Source organism: Anoplolepis gracilipes, chromosome 5 (assembly GCF_047496725.1).
Source record: "Anoplolepis gracilipes chromosome 5, ASM4749672v1, whole genome shotgun sequence".
Taxonomy (NCBI): domain Eukaryota; kingdom Metazoa; phylum Arthropoda; class Insecta; order Hymenoptera; family Formicidae; genus Anoplolepis; species Anoplolepis gracilipes.
The window spans coordinates 6,139,824-6,159,935 of record NC_132974.1 but is presented as its reverse complement, the minus strand read 5'-3'; the positions used below and the strand labels follow the sequence as shown (position 1 = coordinate 6,159,935).

General features: G+C 33.2%; 3 protein-coding genes across 4 annotated transcripts; 2 read left to right on the top strand and 1 right to left on the bottom strand.

Annotated features, from left to right (window-relative positions):
- The first annotated feature begins 95 nt into the window (after positions 1 to 95).
- Positions 96 to 1,695, top strand: Atg12 (Autophagy-related 12). 2 transcript variants are annotated; one of them, XM_072893557.1, is made up of 4 exons: positions 96 to 460; positions 577 to 713; positions 802 to 915; positions 1,546 to 1,695. In XM_072893557.1, the coding sequence occupies exons 1-3, from the start codon at positions 301 to 303 to the stop codon at positions 904 to 906; spliced, it is 402 nt and encodes a 133-aa protein (XP_072749658.1). In that variant the 5' UTR covers positions 96 to 300; the 3' UTR covers positions 907 to 915; positions 1,546 to 1,695. The 2 variants fall into 2 exon arrangements, with proteins under 2 accessions (XP_072749658.1, XP_072749657.1); XM_072893556.1 differs by having other exon boundaries at positions 101 to 460; positions 784 to 915.
- LOC140666399 (cilia- and flagella-associated protein 52) lies at positions 1,238 to 5,933 on the bottom strand. Its single transcript, XM_072893551.1, is given in 12 exon segments — positions 1,238 to 1,524; positions 1,526 to 1,593; positions 1,703 to 2,253; positions 2,541 to 2,692; positions 3,023 to 3,168; positions 3,469 to 3,617; positions 3,699 to 3,871; positions 3,963 to 4,239; positions 4,418 to 4,667; positions 5,030 to 5,207; positions 5,305 to 5,504; positions 5,886 to 5,933. Coding segments are annotated over 12 exon segments (2,388 nt in total). The 5' UTR covers positions 5,932 to 5,933; the 3' UTR covers positions 1,238 to 1,326.
- A 1,824-nt stretch (positions 5,934 to 7,757) lies between these two features.
- On the top strand, positions 7,758 to 18,750 carry LOC140666400 (putative inorganic phosphate cotransporter). The gene is made up of 4 exons (XM_072893552.1): positions 7,758 to 8,051; positions 16,649 to 16,869; positions 17,007 to 17,898; positions 17,968 to 18,750. Exons 1-4 carry the CDS (start codon positions 8,027 to 8,029, stop codon positions 18,297 to 18,299), a joined length of 1,470 nt encoding a protein of 489 aa, XP_072749653.1. The 5' UTR covers positions 7,758 to 8,026; the 3' UTR covers positions 18,300 to 18,750.
- The last annotated feature ends 1,362 nt before the right edge of the window (positions 18,751 to 20,112 follow it).

Below are 20,112 nucleotides of genomic sequence, written 5' to 3'. Positions count from 1 at the left end.
CATCTGTCATTTATAAATGTTTGTAACGTCAGTTAACCATCTAGATATTCATGATTCGGAACAAAGTTGGATGAAGTTGGACATCTATTTAAATATATGCATTCGAAGACAATCAGCTGATTATTGTGCAGCTGTAATTGTGCGGTGTAGAATTGTATAAAACATAAAATAGTATTTTCTTAATTTTTCTTATCGGTCTTTTAAATATCGTTTATTTTATCTTACAAATGCATTGAAAATGCAATGTAATAAGATAATTTTATAATATTCTCTGAATATATAATGTAAATTTATTTTATTATGGCTGCTAAAGAAGAGGTAAACAATTCAACATCTGAGACAAAGGTTGAAGAAACACCGGATTCAACGACCGAAGATGCACCGACTAGCTTAGAAACCATCCCTGAAGGAACTGCAGTACGAAATGGCCTTCAGACAGCACAGAAGGATAAAACAAAGAGTATATAAAGCATTACATCTCTGATTTCATTTGATTATACATATTTACAAATGCATGTAATTTATGCATGCAATGTTATATTTAAACTGACATATCATAGTTGATACATTTCACAGTTGATATACTCCTGAAGGCTACTGCCAATGCTCCGATTATGAAACAGAAAAAATGGTCTGTCTGCCAAGATAATCCCATTGGACGAATTTCTGAATTTATCAAGAAGTACCTTAAGTTGGATCCCAATGAAAGATTGGTAGGTGGCAAAAGATTCTTTCTTTTTTTCACAATATGATAAGATATTAAAAATAATAATGTATTTACAGTTTCTTTATGTTAATCAGACGTTTGCACCTGCTCCTGATCAGACAGTTAAGAATTTGTACGATTGCTATGGTGCAGATGGAAAACTAGTCATCCATTATTGTAAAAGTCAAGCCTGGGGTTGAATTGTCAAGGTTAATTTTAAAAGGATAATATAAGTATACATACAGGATCTCCAGTAATTCATAAAAAAAACCTCTTGTGTTTTTTTTGTATATTTACTGCATATATATATACTGTATATATATATATATATATATATATATATATATATATATATATATATATATAAAACATAGAACGATCAAATTGATATAGAATTTTTTTGCTTAGTTTTTTTATCCATTCTACCTATATACAAGATTTTTTTATGAATTATTCTGTATATGTAGAATTTAACACAACTTATTGTGATATAATTTTTTTTCTGTATTTGTGATATAATTGTATTGTACCAAGATATTAATTTTTATGTCAATAGATTAATTTTTTAAATAGATTAAAATCTCTGATAAATTAATCAGTTTAATGGATTGTTTATTGTTTTATGCATTATCTGATGTAGTGGATTTTCTGCTCCACACATCTGAAGATTCTTTCAATTGTTCCATTTCCTTTATTTTGCTAGAGCTAGATGATTCATCCTTTTTTGTGTCTTTACATCGACATTTGTTCGGTGTGCCTGTACTTGATTTAGAGTTTGCTGATCTTAATGATGTACATTTACAAATGGGGGACTTTTCTGTCATGAGTTTCCTTTTTAGATCCTTTACTTTGATTGGAACCAACTGATAGCTGCTTTCGATCACCACCTGACGAACATGATTATTAAATAAACATATATAAATTACATAATACTGTAAAATCTGTATCATTATCAATTTATTTTAAATATATTCGATAATATAATATAATTTTTACTTGTACATGATGAAGTAGATTTTTTGGAAGATCGTACAGTTTGATCCGCTGCGATGTCCTTATCACACACATCTGTTTTTTGCAGAGATAATTTCTCATCATTTCGCAAGCTATGTATGGAGCTAACTGTTCTTGTTTCTCCTATAGACTTTGAATCTTCCAAGGTTTCAGATGGATATTTCCAAATTATAATCGCTCCCTCGGCGCTAATTGTCACTATATACTTGCCGTCTGCGCTGATTTTACACCCAGTGATTATTGCCGCGTGGGAATCACCGACGTGAAGGAGATCCGCGCTATCGTATTTCCAGATTTTCACAGTACAGTCGTTGGATCCGGTGACAAAACACCGACCGTCGGGACTGATGTCCAAGCAGTTTAACGTTCCGACGTTGGAACCTTCAATTTCTCGCACTAACGAGCCATCCAGAGTTTCCCAGTAAGCGATCTTTCGATCCGTGCCGCATGTCAAAATTTGGATACCGTCAGGTGTGAATTGCGCCATCATGAACATCGTGTTTCCCATGAGGGTATGTTTCCTAGTGCGACGTCTATATTGCGAGAAAATCATTTTTATTCCTTTCTAAAAACTTAATATTTACCTGATAAAATAAATTTTAAATTTATACTTGATGTTAAATTTTTATATTTCATAATCAATTAGATTAATGTGAGTATAAGAAAGAGAGAGAGAGAGGGAGAGACACGTTTATTTTCTGTGTTAAATAAAATTGTTGAATACATGTAAGAAACTTTTCTACATGAAAAATATTTATCAACAGATTAATGGTAGCTTTCATATTCTGATTTTTATTAATATTTTAGAGAAAACACTTACGTTACATCCCAGACGACGCATGTGCCGTCTGTGCTTGAACTAATTAAGTTTTCATTGTTGCTAGAGATGTTCAAAGACGTTATCGGTCCCCGATGTTCTTTCAGTATGCTAATCAATCGCTGCACGTCGGCTTTAACCTCCCATATTCGTACCTGAAAATTGAATAAATTTTATATATTATATACTAATTACATATGAATAAAGTCGAACAAATAATACTTTTGAAAAATGCGATTAATTTTGTTATGATTTTAAAATGCAAATGAATAATTTAATTTATAGGAATGCACAATAGATATAATATAATATATTAATTAATATAATATATAATAATATATTAATTTTCTCATAAAGGAATAATAGATCACAATTATAAACACAAATATATATAGAAAATGTCTCATATAAATTATCAAAGGTTGGATCAATCGGCTAACTAAAATAAAAAAGGCATTTTCCAGAGAAAGTATAATAATAATCACCTGACCGTCGCAACCACCACTAATGAGTGTCATACCGTCGCTCGTGACCGCGATCGTAGATACGGCTTTTGTATGAGCATTGTGAATGGCGAAATGAAGCTGTCCGTTGTGCGACACAAATGCTCTTATTGTGCCGTCATTCCAAGCTAAAAAACAAAATGTAAAAATTCTTTTACCGTATAGTATAGTATAGATACACGGCGACACGCATGCTATATGCTGCATTATTGTACGTAAATTATAAACTATTTTTTTTAGATATATGCAGAGAATATACTTTTGATGAATGAAAAAGATTATGTACATTATAATATTATAATTTAAGCTGCTTGATGATTAATATGAGCAATTAATATAAACAAATATAAGTAATTCTTCAACAATTATATATCATCTTCGAAATTATATTCAAAACTTATATACATGTATGTACAAGTTATGCATACCAGAAAACAAGATTTGATCGTCGCATGCAAACTGTAGACTGGAACAAATGAAATTTGCCACAGTGATACGAAGTGTCTCTTTTTGCTTTTCCAGCTGCCATAGTCTGATGTCGTTTTTCCCGCCTGTCGCGAATATCTCCGAACGGATGCTGCGACATCAAATAAGTATCATTAATTGATCACTTTTTGTCAGCTGATAACATATATATGTGTGGTTGCAAAATTCTTACCGCGGAAAAGCGATGCTATATATGCAACTAGTATGAGAAGTGACAAGTAGACGCATGTGAAAATTTGACAGCTGAATCTGATAGATTTCGCACCAGGCTGTCCCGACCAGCACAAATTCGTTTAGATATAAAACCATGGACGTCACGGCACTGCATACGTTTTCCGCTTGATGCTGATAAAAAAAGAATAATCTCATGCGCGCGCGCGTTTTATTTCTTTTTTGTAATATATTTCTCTTCTGTAAAAATTTATAAAAAATTTACAGTGAGTATCTGCGGCGTATTTGGGAACTTTGACGGCTTATGCGTTCGGCTTTCCTTCCTGCTTATTATTTGGATCAATTCGATGGTACCGTCACCAGTACCAACTAGCAGTTTTCCATCTTTTAGAAGCAACATACTTCTCACCCCGCCTGCGTACAAATCACCCTCACCCGTCTTCATTTTTCTTAGATCGCGCGTTATCTTTGAATAGCAGCCGATTATCACCGGCGCACGCGCTAGTGATTCTCCGCATTCCAGATCATTACGTAAGTTCAATCTGCAAAAAAAGGAAAAATTAAGAATGACAAAACAATAAATAGCAAAGATAAATAGCAAAAGATAATGCTGAAAAAAAGACAAAATATATATAAAAAAGCAATTAAGAGATAATAAAGTATTATGAATGGAATGATAAGCACAAATTTTTGTTCTCGAATAGTATTTCTCTATATGACCTTGCATTAATGATATCACCGGAAGAAGTGCCGCAGTAAACGATCTCATCCCTCTCGTCCACGACGATGCAGTTGATGAGACGCTTCAATCTGCCTACTTCCACGTCGATTCCATGCACCCTTCGCTTCTCTGCCTCGATGCGCCAAATCTTCAGAGTCCTGTCACCCGCGGTGACAAAGCATTCACCGTGAAGATGCATCCTTGCGATATTATATGCATCGCCACTTGTATCGTTACTGGCGAATGATCCTGCAAAAATCATACGTCAAACTTGTACATACAGGGTGTAATAGAGCGCCTGTATCAGGCGTTTTTTTTAAACGATTTCCCAGCTTTTCCGGGAAACGCCGAATGTCACCATTCGAGTCATCACTGGGGCTTTTGTCATAAAAATTTTTTCCTCAACTTGTTACGACAAATCGTTAAAAAAAACGCCTAATACGGGCGCTCTTACACCCTGTATAATTGAGATTTTACAGATTGCGAAAGATTGGAAAATTTACAAGAATCAATCTGTCTTTTTAAATCGAATATATCTTCGACTTTGCATAAATGGAGATCTGTGTTAATTTCATAAAGAAAAGAAATCTCAATCACTGCAGAGAGGATACCACATATAAGAGAATTCTTCTGGACGTCCCAGACGATTACGTTGCCGTCATCCCTGCCGCCGAGGCTTACGAGAAAGTCGCTATTACACGTGAAACACAGATCTTCGACGCCGACTTTGTGCGTCTCGTAGCTGCCTATCATCATGCCTTCTTCGTAATTCCACACGATCACCATAGCCTGCGACAAACGTAAAGTACTGGTAAGATTGCGTAAAATGCAATTGAATATGCTCATATAAGAAATAAGAATGCTGATAAGAACCTTGTATACATACCTTGAAACCGAGATGATTATTTTGGCCGGAAGCGACGTATTTTCCGCACGGAGAAATGCACAATGCAGAGACATTGTTCGTGTGACCGCTGAGGAATCGTTGCTTGCTGGTTTTGATGTTCCTTATGACCACCTTATGGCCCATCGGATATAGAAGATGCGTCTCATCCGGATGTAATCGCAGAGCATTTTTCGTTATACCTTAAAGTAAAAAAGTGTAATTATATAACAATATATTTAAATGCATAATAAATTATAAATGCATATAAAATTGAAAAAAAAACAATAAAACGATAATATAGTACGATATATTAAAAAATAAGTATGTATATGTAAAACGTATGCTGTATAAAATTTGTTAGAATATTATTTCTAGATTAAATTTTATAATAAATCACATTCCCAAAGATTCAGATTTCTCAGTTCTAAATTCCATTTATCTCGTTCGATTAATTTCAAATTCGCGATAACAAATCTCTAGTAGCTGATTTATAAAATTGTTTGTGGAGCTTGGAGTTTCGTTTCGTAATTTATAAAAATCTAGAGTGATAAAATTTAAGTGCTGATGCTTTTTGCACAAACCATCGAACGCGATTATTCCGATCGTTTCGAGAACCCGAGGCTCCATTGTTGATGAGTTACGTGAACCAACTTTGTGGTAACATAAAGTGTATTATTCTGCGAGATACACACGTAGAGAGGTTGTGTAATTATGGAAACGATATAAACCGGCGTTACCGTGGCGATACGAGTAAATTGATTGTACGGTATCTATGCACCCTCCTTATTCGCCCTCATCGACTTTCCGCAGTAATGTATTTTGTGTACGATTACTTTTAAATTACACTTGTAAATATATAACAAAAAAATAACGAATATTTCTTATCGATGATATTGTATGTATTTTTGAAAAAAAATAAAAATAGTTTATTTTATTATTTAATATATCGTAATATATTTTTGTGTATCTTGTATCAAAGTATTAAAAAAAAAATATATATAAAAATATATATTAAATCTTTAAATATATTGTTATATAATTTGTCTAATCATTCTGAATCACATTGGTAAAAAATATCGTTAAAGTTTTATTTTAACTAAAATATAATATTTGTCGAAAGAGTACAGTATTAATAATTGTTTTCAAATTACGTAACTATCAGTAATATATATATTAACATTGTCTTTAATTCCTTTAGCTTTAATTAAGTAATAAAATATTGATGAAAAAATAAACTATCTTATCAATTTTACTATTAAATCTTCACAGTAACGTTTTTCATAGAATATTTATTAATTTGTTATAACTTAAATTAATTTTAAAAAATAAGTTAATAATATTACGTTCTTATTTTAATGTAATTTTAGCAGATTAATAAAAAAATAAACTTTCGTTATATCTATATAGAATTTTATAGAAATCATATATAAAAATATGTTGCATCGGACGCTTGCAAAACTTTACGGAAACATATACACAAAACATATGTTATCTTAAAATCACTTTTTACAAAAAAAAACAACGCGAGAGCATGTTGGATTTAGCAGCCTTGCGTTGTGCTTGAAAGATAATTAACATCAATATCGCATATCGATATCGAACACTTGACTAACACGTATACAAGATTGCGTGAATCAGAATTCATACACGCGCATGCAAAGATCTAACAAAAAATCGGCGTTCGCCATGAAAGTATACGTGAAAAGAATTCATCAAATAAAATAATTATAGAGGACACAAACGGATGAATAACTTTTATCCTGAAGGTAAACCGATTAAAGGTGAATGTCTCGTTTCAAGTGCACGAAGTGAAGAAGCTGATGATGACACTACATTATATATCGCAATAAATATTTAGTTTCGCGCGCGAAAAATAAAAATTGCTAAAGTTTACTACGAAATTACTTTAGATATCGAATTTATATTTCTTAATTTTGTTTTTAATCATAATACGCATTACGTGATACATACATATAATTCTCTTACGTAACCTTCATTATTATCGCAGAATAAAACAGATTTTTAAAATTTCTTTCGAAAGTTATTTCTCCAGCTATCTAAGATCCAGCGATAACAAATACGATTGACGTGCTTGGAAATTTTCTAGCCGCGCAAAAATCGGAAGCGGAAAGAACGCTGCTGTATTCAAAATTTGTTTCGAAACACGTTGGAAAAAATGGTTTTTCATAAGAGAAGATTTAATTCGACGACAATTCGGTTTTCCCATGGATGATTGTCGCAGACGACGTCATCTTCGCATAAGACCGGAAGGTCCAGCTAGAAAAAAACCGGGAAGATGATCGCGCATCCCAATATTTCTCTTGAAAACATCGATATGCACACGCGCTGATTCCACGATCCGAGCTTATCGCTCTTTTCCACTCTTACCTGCGTTCCCCACCCTTGAATAATACGCTACGAGCAGTACATAAAGCAGATATAAAGAGCACTTATCGAGGGTGCCGGATTCAGTCGCTCGCGACACGTGTGTGCGGCTTGTCGAAGGATTTGACAGAAAGAGGAGAAAGTCTGGAGCGGGTCAGATTTGTGCGGTGACTTGTATCCGAAAATTATCGTAAAAAACAAAAGGGGCAACCTCGATAAGGAAAAACGAAGTGCGAATACTATCACTTCGGTTTCAACAAAATAATAAAAAAAATTAATTAAAAAAACAGAGACATATATCATCGACATATCTCGCGTGCCTAGTTAATCTTCAAGGATGATCTCTACATGGAAAACGTGTTGTAAGTACGATCTCGATCTTGCATTTGAATCATTCATGTATCCCCGCTCTTCTTAATATATCGCGTTTTGTTGGATAAATGCCCTTTTCTTATCGATTTGCGATTTATCGTTGCAAATTTCAAACAAATCGAGTGGGATTTGCTGATTAATAATTTCATCGATCACGGCGGATCTTTGTTGCGATATGATTGATTAATCGATATCAGAATCTATGGATGTCGAATACCATGAAACTGGATTGTAATAAAAAAAGTGCTTATGCGATTTTTTTGCACTGGCTGAAAAGCATAATTGATATCTAGGACGCAAAAAAAAACCAGCTGATTGGTGTTAAACATTGCGAATGTTCCGCAGTCTTTGAGAATGACTGATACAATTAATAATTATAAAACACTGATAATGATAGACTAAGTTTCATTGATGTGATTTCAATGATTAAAAAAAACTAATTAATATGAGAAAGTACTTGAAATCATTTTTATTTTTCCTCACAATAAATAAAGATATATGTAAAATAATGTAATTTTTAAATTATCAAGTATTTCATAGTCACAAGTATAAAAATATCATTTACAACATGACATAAAAATCAAAATCAAATGTCAGAAAGATTATTTACAATTTTACAACATGACAAAAAATTTTATTATAACATAATAAAAAAACCAGTTTCTATGGCAATAAATGTTTTGTGTATATGATACAGATAACTTTTAATATAATATGCAATTTAAGTACATGGTAAATTTTTAAAATGTTAAAAAAAAAAAAACTTTCACGAATATAAAGTTAAAAGTGGTAGAGAGTGTGATAATCGTGCAATCAGTTCGTATCAAATTGTCTTTATCATTTGCGTATTTACTCATTTCAAAACGTGGCTGCCATTGCTTAACAAAATGGTCGAAGGATCGAGGATCATTGATTGATTAGAAATCTTGATTTGTTAAAATTGCAGCTTTAAATCTATCATAACTTTCGCGTTCGTGTAGGCGGGAATACCTTGACATTAATTGCAACTCGTTCGTTTACACAGCACTTCCTGACATTCACGTAATCGCGCGAGGTAGCCGCATAGAGTATATGCATAGACCGTCAAAATTCATATCTCTTTTTTCGTACTTGGAACGGATTGAATCATGACAGAATCGATCAGGGTCACCTCTCGACCAGAAGCGTGAAAAGTTAATAATAACGCTGGGAGAAGGAGATCCGTGATAAAGTGTCCAACACACTATTTATCGATTATAGTCAGACATCTGATTTTTCTGTCATATTTTTTCCTTTTTCTTACTTTCTTTCTCTTTCTCGCAAACCTTGGATGGATACAATCCAACCGCGACAATTGGTTACCGGAAATCAGTACACATATCACGTCTCTCGGTCAAGGCTGCTTTTTCTTTCAGATTTTTCGCATAAATAAGTACGTAAAGCCCGAACGTTTGCTTTGTTTATGTATAAAGAAACCGCGTATACGTTCGCGGATCATGTGCTCGTTACAAATTTTTTTGGCAATCGAAGCACGATTGCAAGTATCTTGCTGTATATATTAAAGAAGAATAGTCTGCCATGAAGAGCGCATGGAATTTAGCATGGAAAATGGATTTCACGGAAGAAGTCTTTGGAATTCTTAAGAAAGTCATTGTATCTCTTAAAATCCAACTGAATAACGATTGAATCCATTAAAAAAACTTTACACGTATGATGAATCATACATGCATATTAGATTGTATATTTTCGCTTATATATCTTCAAAGATAATTCAAAAGATATTTTGAGGATTAAAATTATCAGATTTATTTTAATTATTTTCAAAGCATAGACTTTTTATCTACATACTCAATTTGATATTTTACTGCAGCTCAATACGAATGCGCGAGTTTAAAAATTTAAGTTTAAAAATTTACATTTACAAAGTTAATTTTTAGATTATTCACTTTCGCGCTTCTGACATGAATAGTTCTGATATAGTCGCTATTTTTGTGCAACAATGGACACAACTTTCCGCAAATTTTTCTCTGATTCTACACGAATTATCCAAAAATTTTTATTCAAAAAATCGTAATAAATAAATTAAATATTATTATGTAAATCAAAGCAATGTAGTTTCAGTTATTTCACAAAAGATCTTTCTACTCTTCAGTTTTTATCTCTCAGAGGAAAATTACATCTAGTCGATGGTATCTTTCCTTAGTCATATATACGTATAAATCAATTAACAGTCGTATATCACAATTTCGGCACAATACATGTAAAAGAACATTTTGTGCCTTTCGATATTTTCCTTGCTCCCGAGAGAAGATTATGTCATCCATCATCTTTAATGTCGACGATCTCGCGATTAGCGAAATACGTCGCGTCGCTTCATCTTAATGAGATACGGCGTAAATTTAATTTAATTTCGCGTTACGTTCCATTCGTGTGTCGTGTTTGTTCGATCGCTTGCTCGTTTATTTGCAAATATAATCACTGTCGTTTACCGAAAATAGCAGAGATCGTGGGATTGATTACACAGAAATTAAATCGTGAGCGCGTATTGACCTGCTTCAACACGGAAAGAGACATTCTTATTACCATCTTTCTTGACGGATCAACATCCAAACAGATATAGAAAACGACGATGAAAAAAAAAAGATAATTATTGTTGATAAAATTATTGTTAGTGTTAAAGCTTTTTGAAGTATGTACTTCCCTCATATCGCGAGATAAGATAACGCTCCCGCTTACTGTATAGTAAGCGACAGTATAACTTTAAAAAGTAATTGTTATGCAATACTATGCGTATATCAATTGCGGTGCGTTGTTTAAAGTTTATCGTGTCTAGTTTTGTAAGATGTTGAAAAATGTGTTAGTTAATGGCAATTTAAGATATATAAAATAGATATACATATACAAGGTATCCTGTAATTAGTGAAAAACCTGTGACTGGCAGATTCTTGAGATCATTTGGAGTCGATTTTTCCTCAACGAAAATATCGAGGGACGTCATCATTTTTTTGCAAGTTTCCAATTTTTGTCATTATATATCTTTGTAATTAAGCCTTATATTAAAATTCGATTACAGTAAACTCTATCTGAAATTAACTAAAAAATGTAATTTTCGTAATTTTTTAATTCCAAAAAGTTTAAGTTTTTGTGAAAAGCCCCTTTTTTCAATCGCTTATAACTCGAAAATTATTGGTGCCTCATTTTCGTTGAAGAAAACTCGTCTTCAAATAATCTCAAGAATCTACTATTAGCAAGTTTTTTACCAATTACAAAACCTCATATATAATATAATCGCATTGTAAAACCATTCATATACTTCAAATCGGAGGTTTCGATTTCAAAACAATCATTTATTAAGAAAAAAATAATTTTTTAATTGATTACCTTATATTATATATGTTTTGACTTCTACGTATCAATTAGTCATTAGTATTATTGATAAACGTTTTGAAAGACTTGATAAAGACTTTTACAGAAAATACTGGAGATTCAACTTGATTGTTGATTAAAAATGACCGTATCAATTATCTGAGCAATAAACTTAGCACTCGATCAATCGTAAAATCGCATCCTTTTTTCAAAAGCCATTTCTCGTCGGAGACTTCTGTATTTGTCCGAACTGCGAGACTAATTGTAAGCAAAATTGTCTCGACGTCTCCTCAAGTAGCGGTACTCAATGATATCGCAGACTATTGCTATTGTTATTTTCAAACAATATATCTTCAAGAAACTTTCGGAAAATAAATGGATCTCGCATCCGATGGACACGAGACCCATTCTTTATTCGTTGAACGTATCTACTGCGATATCAATCATTCGAATCAACTGATGCAGATGTATGTTCTGCTTATTTAGATGTGTATGATTACACTTTATATCTTCGACGCGTGCATTATTCTTTCTTAATTTGTAAAAACATCGAAAAGAGGACGAATTTTGCAGCACACGCTTATATATTGTATTAATTTTTGTGCATACATCCACATAAATATATATATACATGTACGTATATATACGTCAATGCTTATGCAAATATACGTGTAATGCGTACGCGCATGCATAACACATATTACACGTATATTTGCATAAGCATTGACGTATATATACGTACATGTGTATATATATATATATATATATATATATATATATATATATATTTATGTGGATGTATGCACAAAAATTAATACAATATATAAGCGTGTGCTGCAAAATTCGTCCTCTTTTCGATGTTTTTACAAATTAAGAAAGAATAATGCACGCGTCGAAGATATAAAGTATTGTATTATTTTTAAAGATATTCCCCTCTTCATTCTTTATACGACTTAATTATATATCGACTACTTCCGGAAATATCAACGCTATACAAAGTTCGAATAGTTGCATATTATGCACAAAAGATACAAAACGATAAAATCAAGTTTCGAATTCAAATCAAAAAATCAATTTCTATAATTTGACCTTATTTCTCGTCTGCCTGTCCGACTTTTAACTATAAAAATAATTATTTGCAAAATGAATATACCTATCAGTGATTTAGGCATCTCATATAAATTGTATATAAAAGAAGTTGTCGCGTTATATTTTTAATACAAACACACTCTTATATAAATCAAATTTCGTGTGCTTATTTTTTACGTTATTGAAATGTCAATGTTTACGCGACATATCTTATAACAATGAATCAAATAATCGGCACAATTAAACTGTAAGCTCGTTTGCTTGTGACACGTTCATGTTATATCTTTGTGGAACACGTGTTTTATCGTGAAATTTTATATCGATATTTATTAATACGTAAACAGAAGATAAGCACAGACAAATGAAGTAATTTGCAATACATAAGAAATAATTTTAATATGTCGATTCATAATCGAAAAAAGCTAGATTGCACGATTATCGAGAATTTTATTAACGCATTTTCGACACGCGACGGTGACATGAATTTCACCTAATTAATGATAAAAAAATGTTTCCGCATCTACGGATTAATAATGATAATTTACGTTATCATCGAGCAGACTCTTTTGACAATCTTATCTGCAATATTATAAATGAGTAATAATAATAATATAACATTAATAATATATATTTATAATAATATAAATATATACATATTACACACACACACACACACACATATATATATTATATATATATATTATGTATTTATATTATATTTATTATTATATTTATAAATATCTTATAAAAAAATTTTTTTTCTCATGCACGATAGGAAAGTTCTAATGTTGAAATTAATTTAAAATTCCGTGTAATTTGCGGCATAAAAATGAGATGTATAATCGCAATTGATTTATATTCGTTATTAAAGCGTCATTAAATCTTCCGTCAAGATGTTAAATATAATTTCGCAAATGTCTGACAGCTTTTTCAGTATCTATTTCGTGATTGCATTCTATATATAACATGTTGGTTATAGTATGACAGAATATCTCGTGGATTTGTGCTTCTTACGTAGCAATTCCTAAAGCCCTTGCGATTACGCACCGTAATAAATCATATTTGTTGTGCGCGTCGCAAATTATTTTCTGCTAATTCATACTCGAAGTAACTCGACACAAGCGACAAGAGATAATACACACCGAGATATGTCAGAGATTCGACGATAGTAATAATCCATTTTAATTACTCCGTTCATTTCGAACGATAGAAAAAAATAGAACAAAAATTCACATTAATACCCGGAAAATCCAACCGATGATCTACTGCACAAAAACAATTATTATCATTTATCTACTAAGTACATTCAGCGATCTTCATTAGTTCGAATACTCGAAGTGCACAACAACATACTAAATCCACAACCGTGGTAAAGTCCGATTGATGACGTTGTCTTTATTGAATTATCTAAATTATCACTTGTTGACACACATTAGAGTACCAACAAATGTAGGTCTGATGTACCTTTCGATTTTATCGAGATTTTATGATAACAGGTTTTAAAAAAAATAACTTTCTATCTGTCGAATATTTTTTTGTTTCCCTCGTTTTCCGTCATCTATACATGGGACTTGCGATGTAACGCAGATCAAATATTAAAAAAGTAACAATGGGTTATATGTATCAATAAAACAAGAAATATTATACAAAGTTCGTATACAATGTTTGTGTACAATGTGTGTGAAAACGTAATAATTATCCCTATATTTCTGTCACTAAAAAAGTTGTGTTCTAGAAATGTATACTTTATAAATGTTCTTAATAGAATTTTAATAATAAATAAGAATATTTTCTTTTTTATATGTTGAGTGATATTTTTTGAATATCTTAGATATTTAGAAATTAAATAAAAACTATATTTAATTTGTTAAAGTTTTAAAATAGTCTATTTTTATAAAATTGTTTTTTATTATTATTAGAATTAGTAATTTCAAATATTAAGTCATATAATGGTGAAAAAAATATCTCATTTAATATATATTCTTATATATTAAGAATATCTGAGACGAATATCTTAAAATAGGAGGATCTTTTTGGCGTTTATTTTAGAGAAAGATATAAAGTAAAATATTTTCAAGACTTTAATTATTTTTGATGATGAATTAATTTCAACATAATTGTTGAAATTAATTCATCATCAAAAATATAATTGCAACATAAAACGCGTATGAAGTTAATTACATAATAAATTTAATTATTTGAAATCAGCAAATTTATCAAATATTTAACAAATTTGTAATGTGAAGCAAACAAAATCGCTATCTCGCAACACAATAATCGCTACGATAATCAACCTAACCATAAGATGCGTCTGATTACAGAAATCAATAACTGCATGTTTCTTTTTTTAAGTGAATACCAAGTTTCTTGGAAAAAGTTTCTTGTTCTTAAAACCTTTCTCTCTCTCCTTTTTCTCGATTCCTATTATTGGGTTACTTCGCACAAAAAAAGCCTGTAATTATCAATCAGGTCTCATACGTCAATGGTTTTTGCAAGAGTATTTACGCACGTAAGAGTTTGCGCTATGTGTACAACAAAATTTTCGCAAGACGCGTGAAAAGTATAATATTTCCATGACCGCTTTTTGCAAGGAAAGAAAAAGATATTCGCGGTTTTTCCCTGATTTGCGGCTTTCTACGAGGAAAATTGTTGAATTTTACGAAACTCGTCACGAGATTGATGACGGAATGGCTCAATCATGAATATTTAGAATTCTTGCTTATTTAATAACGAAACGAACAAGAAATAAGAAAATCATCTTGAGCGGTCCTTCTGTTGAAATGTTTAATTTCACGAAGACAAGACTTGTCTTTCCTCAAGTTACGTATGACTTGCGTATGCATATATATATGTATAAACTAAATCTTTTGATCTTACTTTTACTTCTACCACACGTTCTCACGCACTCACGCATATCAAGCGTTCTCCACGTTCAAATAGCGACTAACGGTATACGGAAATGAATTTTCACGCTGGTGTCGTTGCACAACGCATGTACCCTCCGTGACTTTAAATTGTCGAAGAAAGTTCGAGGTCGTGCACGAGGAAGGAATAACGATCGACTTGGTTGTTGACTCAGCGAATGAATAGACTTGACAGATAATGACAGGTCGTCGAATTATTTTTATATACATAAAGATCAAGCAAAGATATTCGTTCTAGCGTGATTAGATAGACTCTTAGGGGAGGACTCTAATTGAAAAATCCTCGAAAAGATTTCCTTTCCTCTCGTCACGCGATCAATTGTACGGGTGCCGTTTCGCACCGAAAATACGGGGGCACTCTTCGTGATGAGATACATATTATGTATGTCGAAGCACGTGCGTACGTACGTGATTGCATGTGGGCGCACCAACCGCGGAATAGAAAATGTGCGATCGAAGGTTCATTCACCAAAACGGGAAGGGAAACTGCTACTGCGTGTAAGACTGAACGGAATGTCCTTCACTTACAGAAATCTTTGTCACACAATGAGAATTGAAAGTTGTAGACATTTCTCTTGTAATATATGTAACATATTGTTCTTATAATGTTAGAAAACGTGATTCTTGTGAGATCTCGTACATATATGTATAGTATCGTATTACATATTTAATATCTCGCATGTCCCGTTATATCTAATATTTAATATCCTGTAATATCTAACATCTAGCATGTCCCGTTATAAATAAAGAAAGTCTTGTTTCGTGAGTCACAAAATGTCATTGCACATGCAAAGTGATCAGTAGTAAAACGCAGTGAAAGTAAAATCGTGTAAAAATTTTCTTGAGCGATTTATGGACAAAAGAATCGTAAAGAAACGCGATAATGGTGAAACAGACAAGTAACGGGGGTAACAAAGTCTACATAGACGAGATAAGTAGGCTGTAATGCGATCCAAGTCCAACAAAAAATGAATCTCCGCGGAAAGTGCACAAACAATTTCTGTGTAAATAAGTGGATTAATTCGTTATAATCTGTCTGAGGTGTTTTCGTTGTAGATTGCATTCTATCCCTTTTAATCATATTTAAAAAAATATAATATAAATATAATTTTTTTTTAAATAAACTGTTTAGATATATTTTTATGTGTATAATAAATTCGCGCTTTTTGCGTTCGTAATTAATTATGGACTGATAACATAAATTTTACAAAAATTGTTGGCAATTACAGGTAGTCGATTACCGCAACGATGGGTGTTTGCTATTATGGGATTTCTGGCAATTCTGAACGCATATACCATGAGAGTCTGTCTTTCGATTACTATTACAGAAATGGCACATCCAATACATAACGAGTACAAGGACGATAGCTGTCCGTATAATCAATCGAATGTTGAAAACGAAAATAATGTTAAAGATAGCAATCGCTACGACTGGAATGAATATACGCAGGTAACTGAAAAACACTTTGCTCAAGAATCATACTTTCGTTGATACTATCAAATGTGTATGATTTTATTTTTCATAGAGCTACTTTTATATCTCACTGTTATATTTTTCTATATCTTACCTTCATCTCCTCGTTTTAGGGCCTCATTCTCTCGTCCTTCTACTGGGGCTACGTTATCACCCATCTGCCAGGTGGGATGCTGGCCGAGAAGTTCGGTGGTAAATACTCCCTCAGTCTCGGTATTCTCTCAACAGCAATCTTCACCCTGCTGACACCAGTGGTAGTCGAGTGGGGCGAATCGGTCGGCCTGATAGTGTTGCGGATCTTGATGGGCCTGGGCGAAGGCACGACCTTCCCGGCGTTGAACGCCATGTTGGCGCAATGGACACCACCGGAGGAGAGATCGATGATCGGCTCGTTGGTATTTGCCGGTGCTCAGATAGGCACGGTACTGGCCAATCTGTTATCCGGCCTGATCCTACATTCTTACAGCTGGCCCGCGGTTTTCTACGTGTTCGGCGGAATCGGCATGTTGTGGTTCCTCGTGTTCGTGCTGATCTGCTACAACAATCCGTATGAACATCCGTTTATCTCTGAGCGCGAGCTCAAGTACTTACACGAACGTATGAACGAGCACACCCATACAAAACCGCCGCCCGTACCCTGGCGTCACATGTTGCTCTCCACGCCGCTCTGGGCGCTGATCGCCGCACAGATCGGCCACGACTGGGGTTTCTTCACCTTGGTCACCGATCTCCCCAAGTACATGAGTAGTGTGCTTCACTATTCCATCAAGAGCAACGGCTTGGTCTCATCATTACCCTACCTCATCATGTGGTTCTGCAGTGTAGGGTCGTCCTGGCTGGCTGACCGGATAATCACCAAGGGCATCATGTCGCGCACCAATGTGCGAAAACTTGGTACTACTATCGCTTCCCTGGGACCAGGCGTTTTCATCATCGCCGCCTCCTACGCTTCATGTGACAGAACATTGGTGGTAACTCTCTTTACCATCGGAATGGCTATGATGGGTACGTAATTCTGTTCGGTATATTACGACTTAGATGCGAATCCTTTTTGATTCTCTTTTTCTCTCACAGGTACCTTCTATCCTGGGATGAAAGTCAATGGATTGGATCTTAGCCCCAATTACTCTGGTACTTTGATGGCGATAGTGAATGGGATGGGTGCCTTCACCGGTATAATCACGCCGTATATCGTCGGCGTGTTGGCGCCCGAACAAACACTCACTCAATGGCGAATCGTCTTCTGGATCGTCCTGGGTTTCTTCATCGTGACGAATCTGATCTTCCTCATGTATGCAAGCGGCGAGGTTCAATACTGGAACGACCCCGAATTCGTTAGACAAGATCGAGAAGAAAGGCGGGTGGATAAGGAGGTGGGCAGGCAGACACCTCCGAAGAAATCATGAAAGCGTTGTTCTCGGCGCGGTGCTCCACAAAGTTAAACACTTAACAAAATAGTCCAGCTCTTCTTCCGGAAAAAAAAGATCTCGTGTAGATATCTTAGATATCGTTTTTTTTTTATTCGACAAGCGCAAGTTCCATCTGTCGATTCTCCACATTCTTCGAGAATTTCACATTGCATCCGCATGACGATGAGATGATAAATGAAAAAGACGTGCGTTGTATTCACTCTCGCACATAATCCTTGAATAATAATTCAAGCGTTAAGTTCGCACGGCTCTGGACGCCGCGAATTGCGAATGTGCGTTAATCAGCATCGCAATGCGACTTTTACGCAAGTAAGCAGTTTTTGTCCTGAAAGGAGGAATTGTAAATTAGAGACGATGGGCAAATAATGAATTGTACATATATGTATTTTACATAAGATAAATAGAGATTATAAGTAAATTTAGTAAAGTTTAATTTTTTTTTGTAAGTATAAAATGGTATGTGAATTATATACATAAATCGCTAATATATCACAATTTCGTCATTATCGCAAAGAAAAATGGAAATATAGTCCAACTCATCCTTAGAAATCTCTGGAGATTCATAAGCAAATCTTATTACGAAAAAACGATTAATAATAGAAATTAAAACATTGACGAATTTAATCATATCAAACACGGCTATTCTAATGGTCTCATATCCAACTCAGAGGGAAAGTCTCAGAAATAAACACATATTAATTAACTTATTAATTTTCCAACAGTTCTATGTTTTATAAATTTTATTTGATATATATAATGTACATAATAAACCGATTTTATTTTACCGCGATCATGTAAAATACATTGTAAAATATTGTTCCATTATCGATTAAACAATGAAAGCTGTGGCAAGGTTTACCGCAGACTCGTTGAAAATCGCAAACTTTACGTAATACGCGTTTTTTTCTTCCTTCGTAATCACGTCGTTAGATGTAATTATAGATGCTCGAATTCCTTTTGTCGCATCATTATAATTCAAAATTGCTAACTCCGTGCAAAAATGCTTTATAAAAACTCGCGATAATTCGCGTGTTTCTTTTTATTCCAAGTTTAAGTTTATCATAAATTAAAGGAAAATGCATGCAAACTATCCACGCTAATTGTTAAGAATAGATAAATAAGGTTTATAGTTCTGAGACTAATTCTGAGAAGTTTTTCTCACTGTTTAATTATTCACAGATTGCGTTCGCAGAAGGGATATCTCGAAATATATAGATAAGGTCTATATCTCATTGCAAGCCTCGCAAAGTTATAATAACAAGCATACATCTTTTAAAAAATATGCAACAAGATTTATTAATTCACCGGTGATCAGCGCATTTTAAGAACCCGTTCTATGAAATCCATATCGATCCAGTTACACTCTCTACTATCTCCCTTTCACTCTTCTACATTAACATAGCATTTTAACAAGATTTAGGAAATGTGTCGAAGATTTTTTTAAATAAAAAATAATTAAAAAACAAAGAATGTATATATAAAAATATAAATCCAAATAAAAATTTTACTTTGATAAAATTATGACAAATTTATATGTACGAAATTGTTAAAATTTTTTACTTTAAGAGACAAAATGTGTTTGACATTTCACGTAACTGAGAAACGAGATTGTAAAGGGAAAAAGACAATAAAGACAACGTGTCGGTATTGAAGAAGAACAGCCAAGATATCTCCATGTAAATATAAATCGGAAACCAATTAATTATATAGATGTTTAATTTTCATATAACTCAATGAGCAGAAGAAATCATTCTACTTGATTAGTATCCAGTGATTAATCTCGAATACG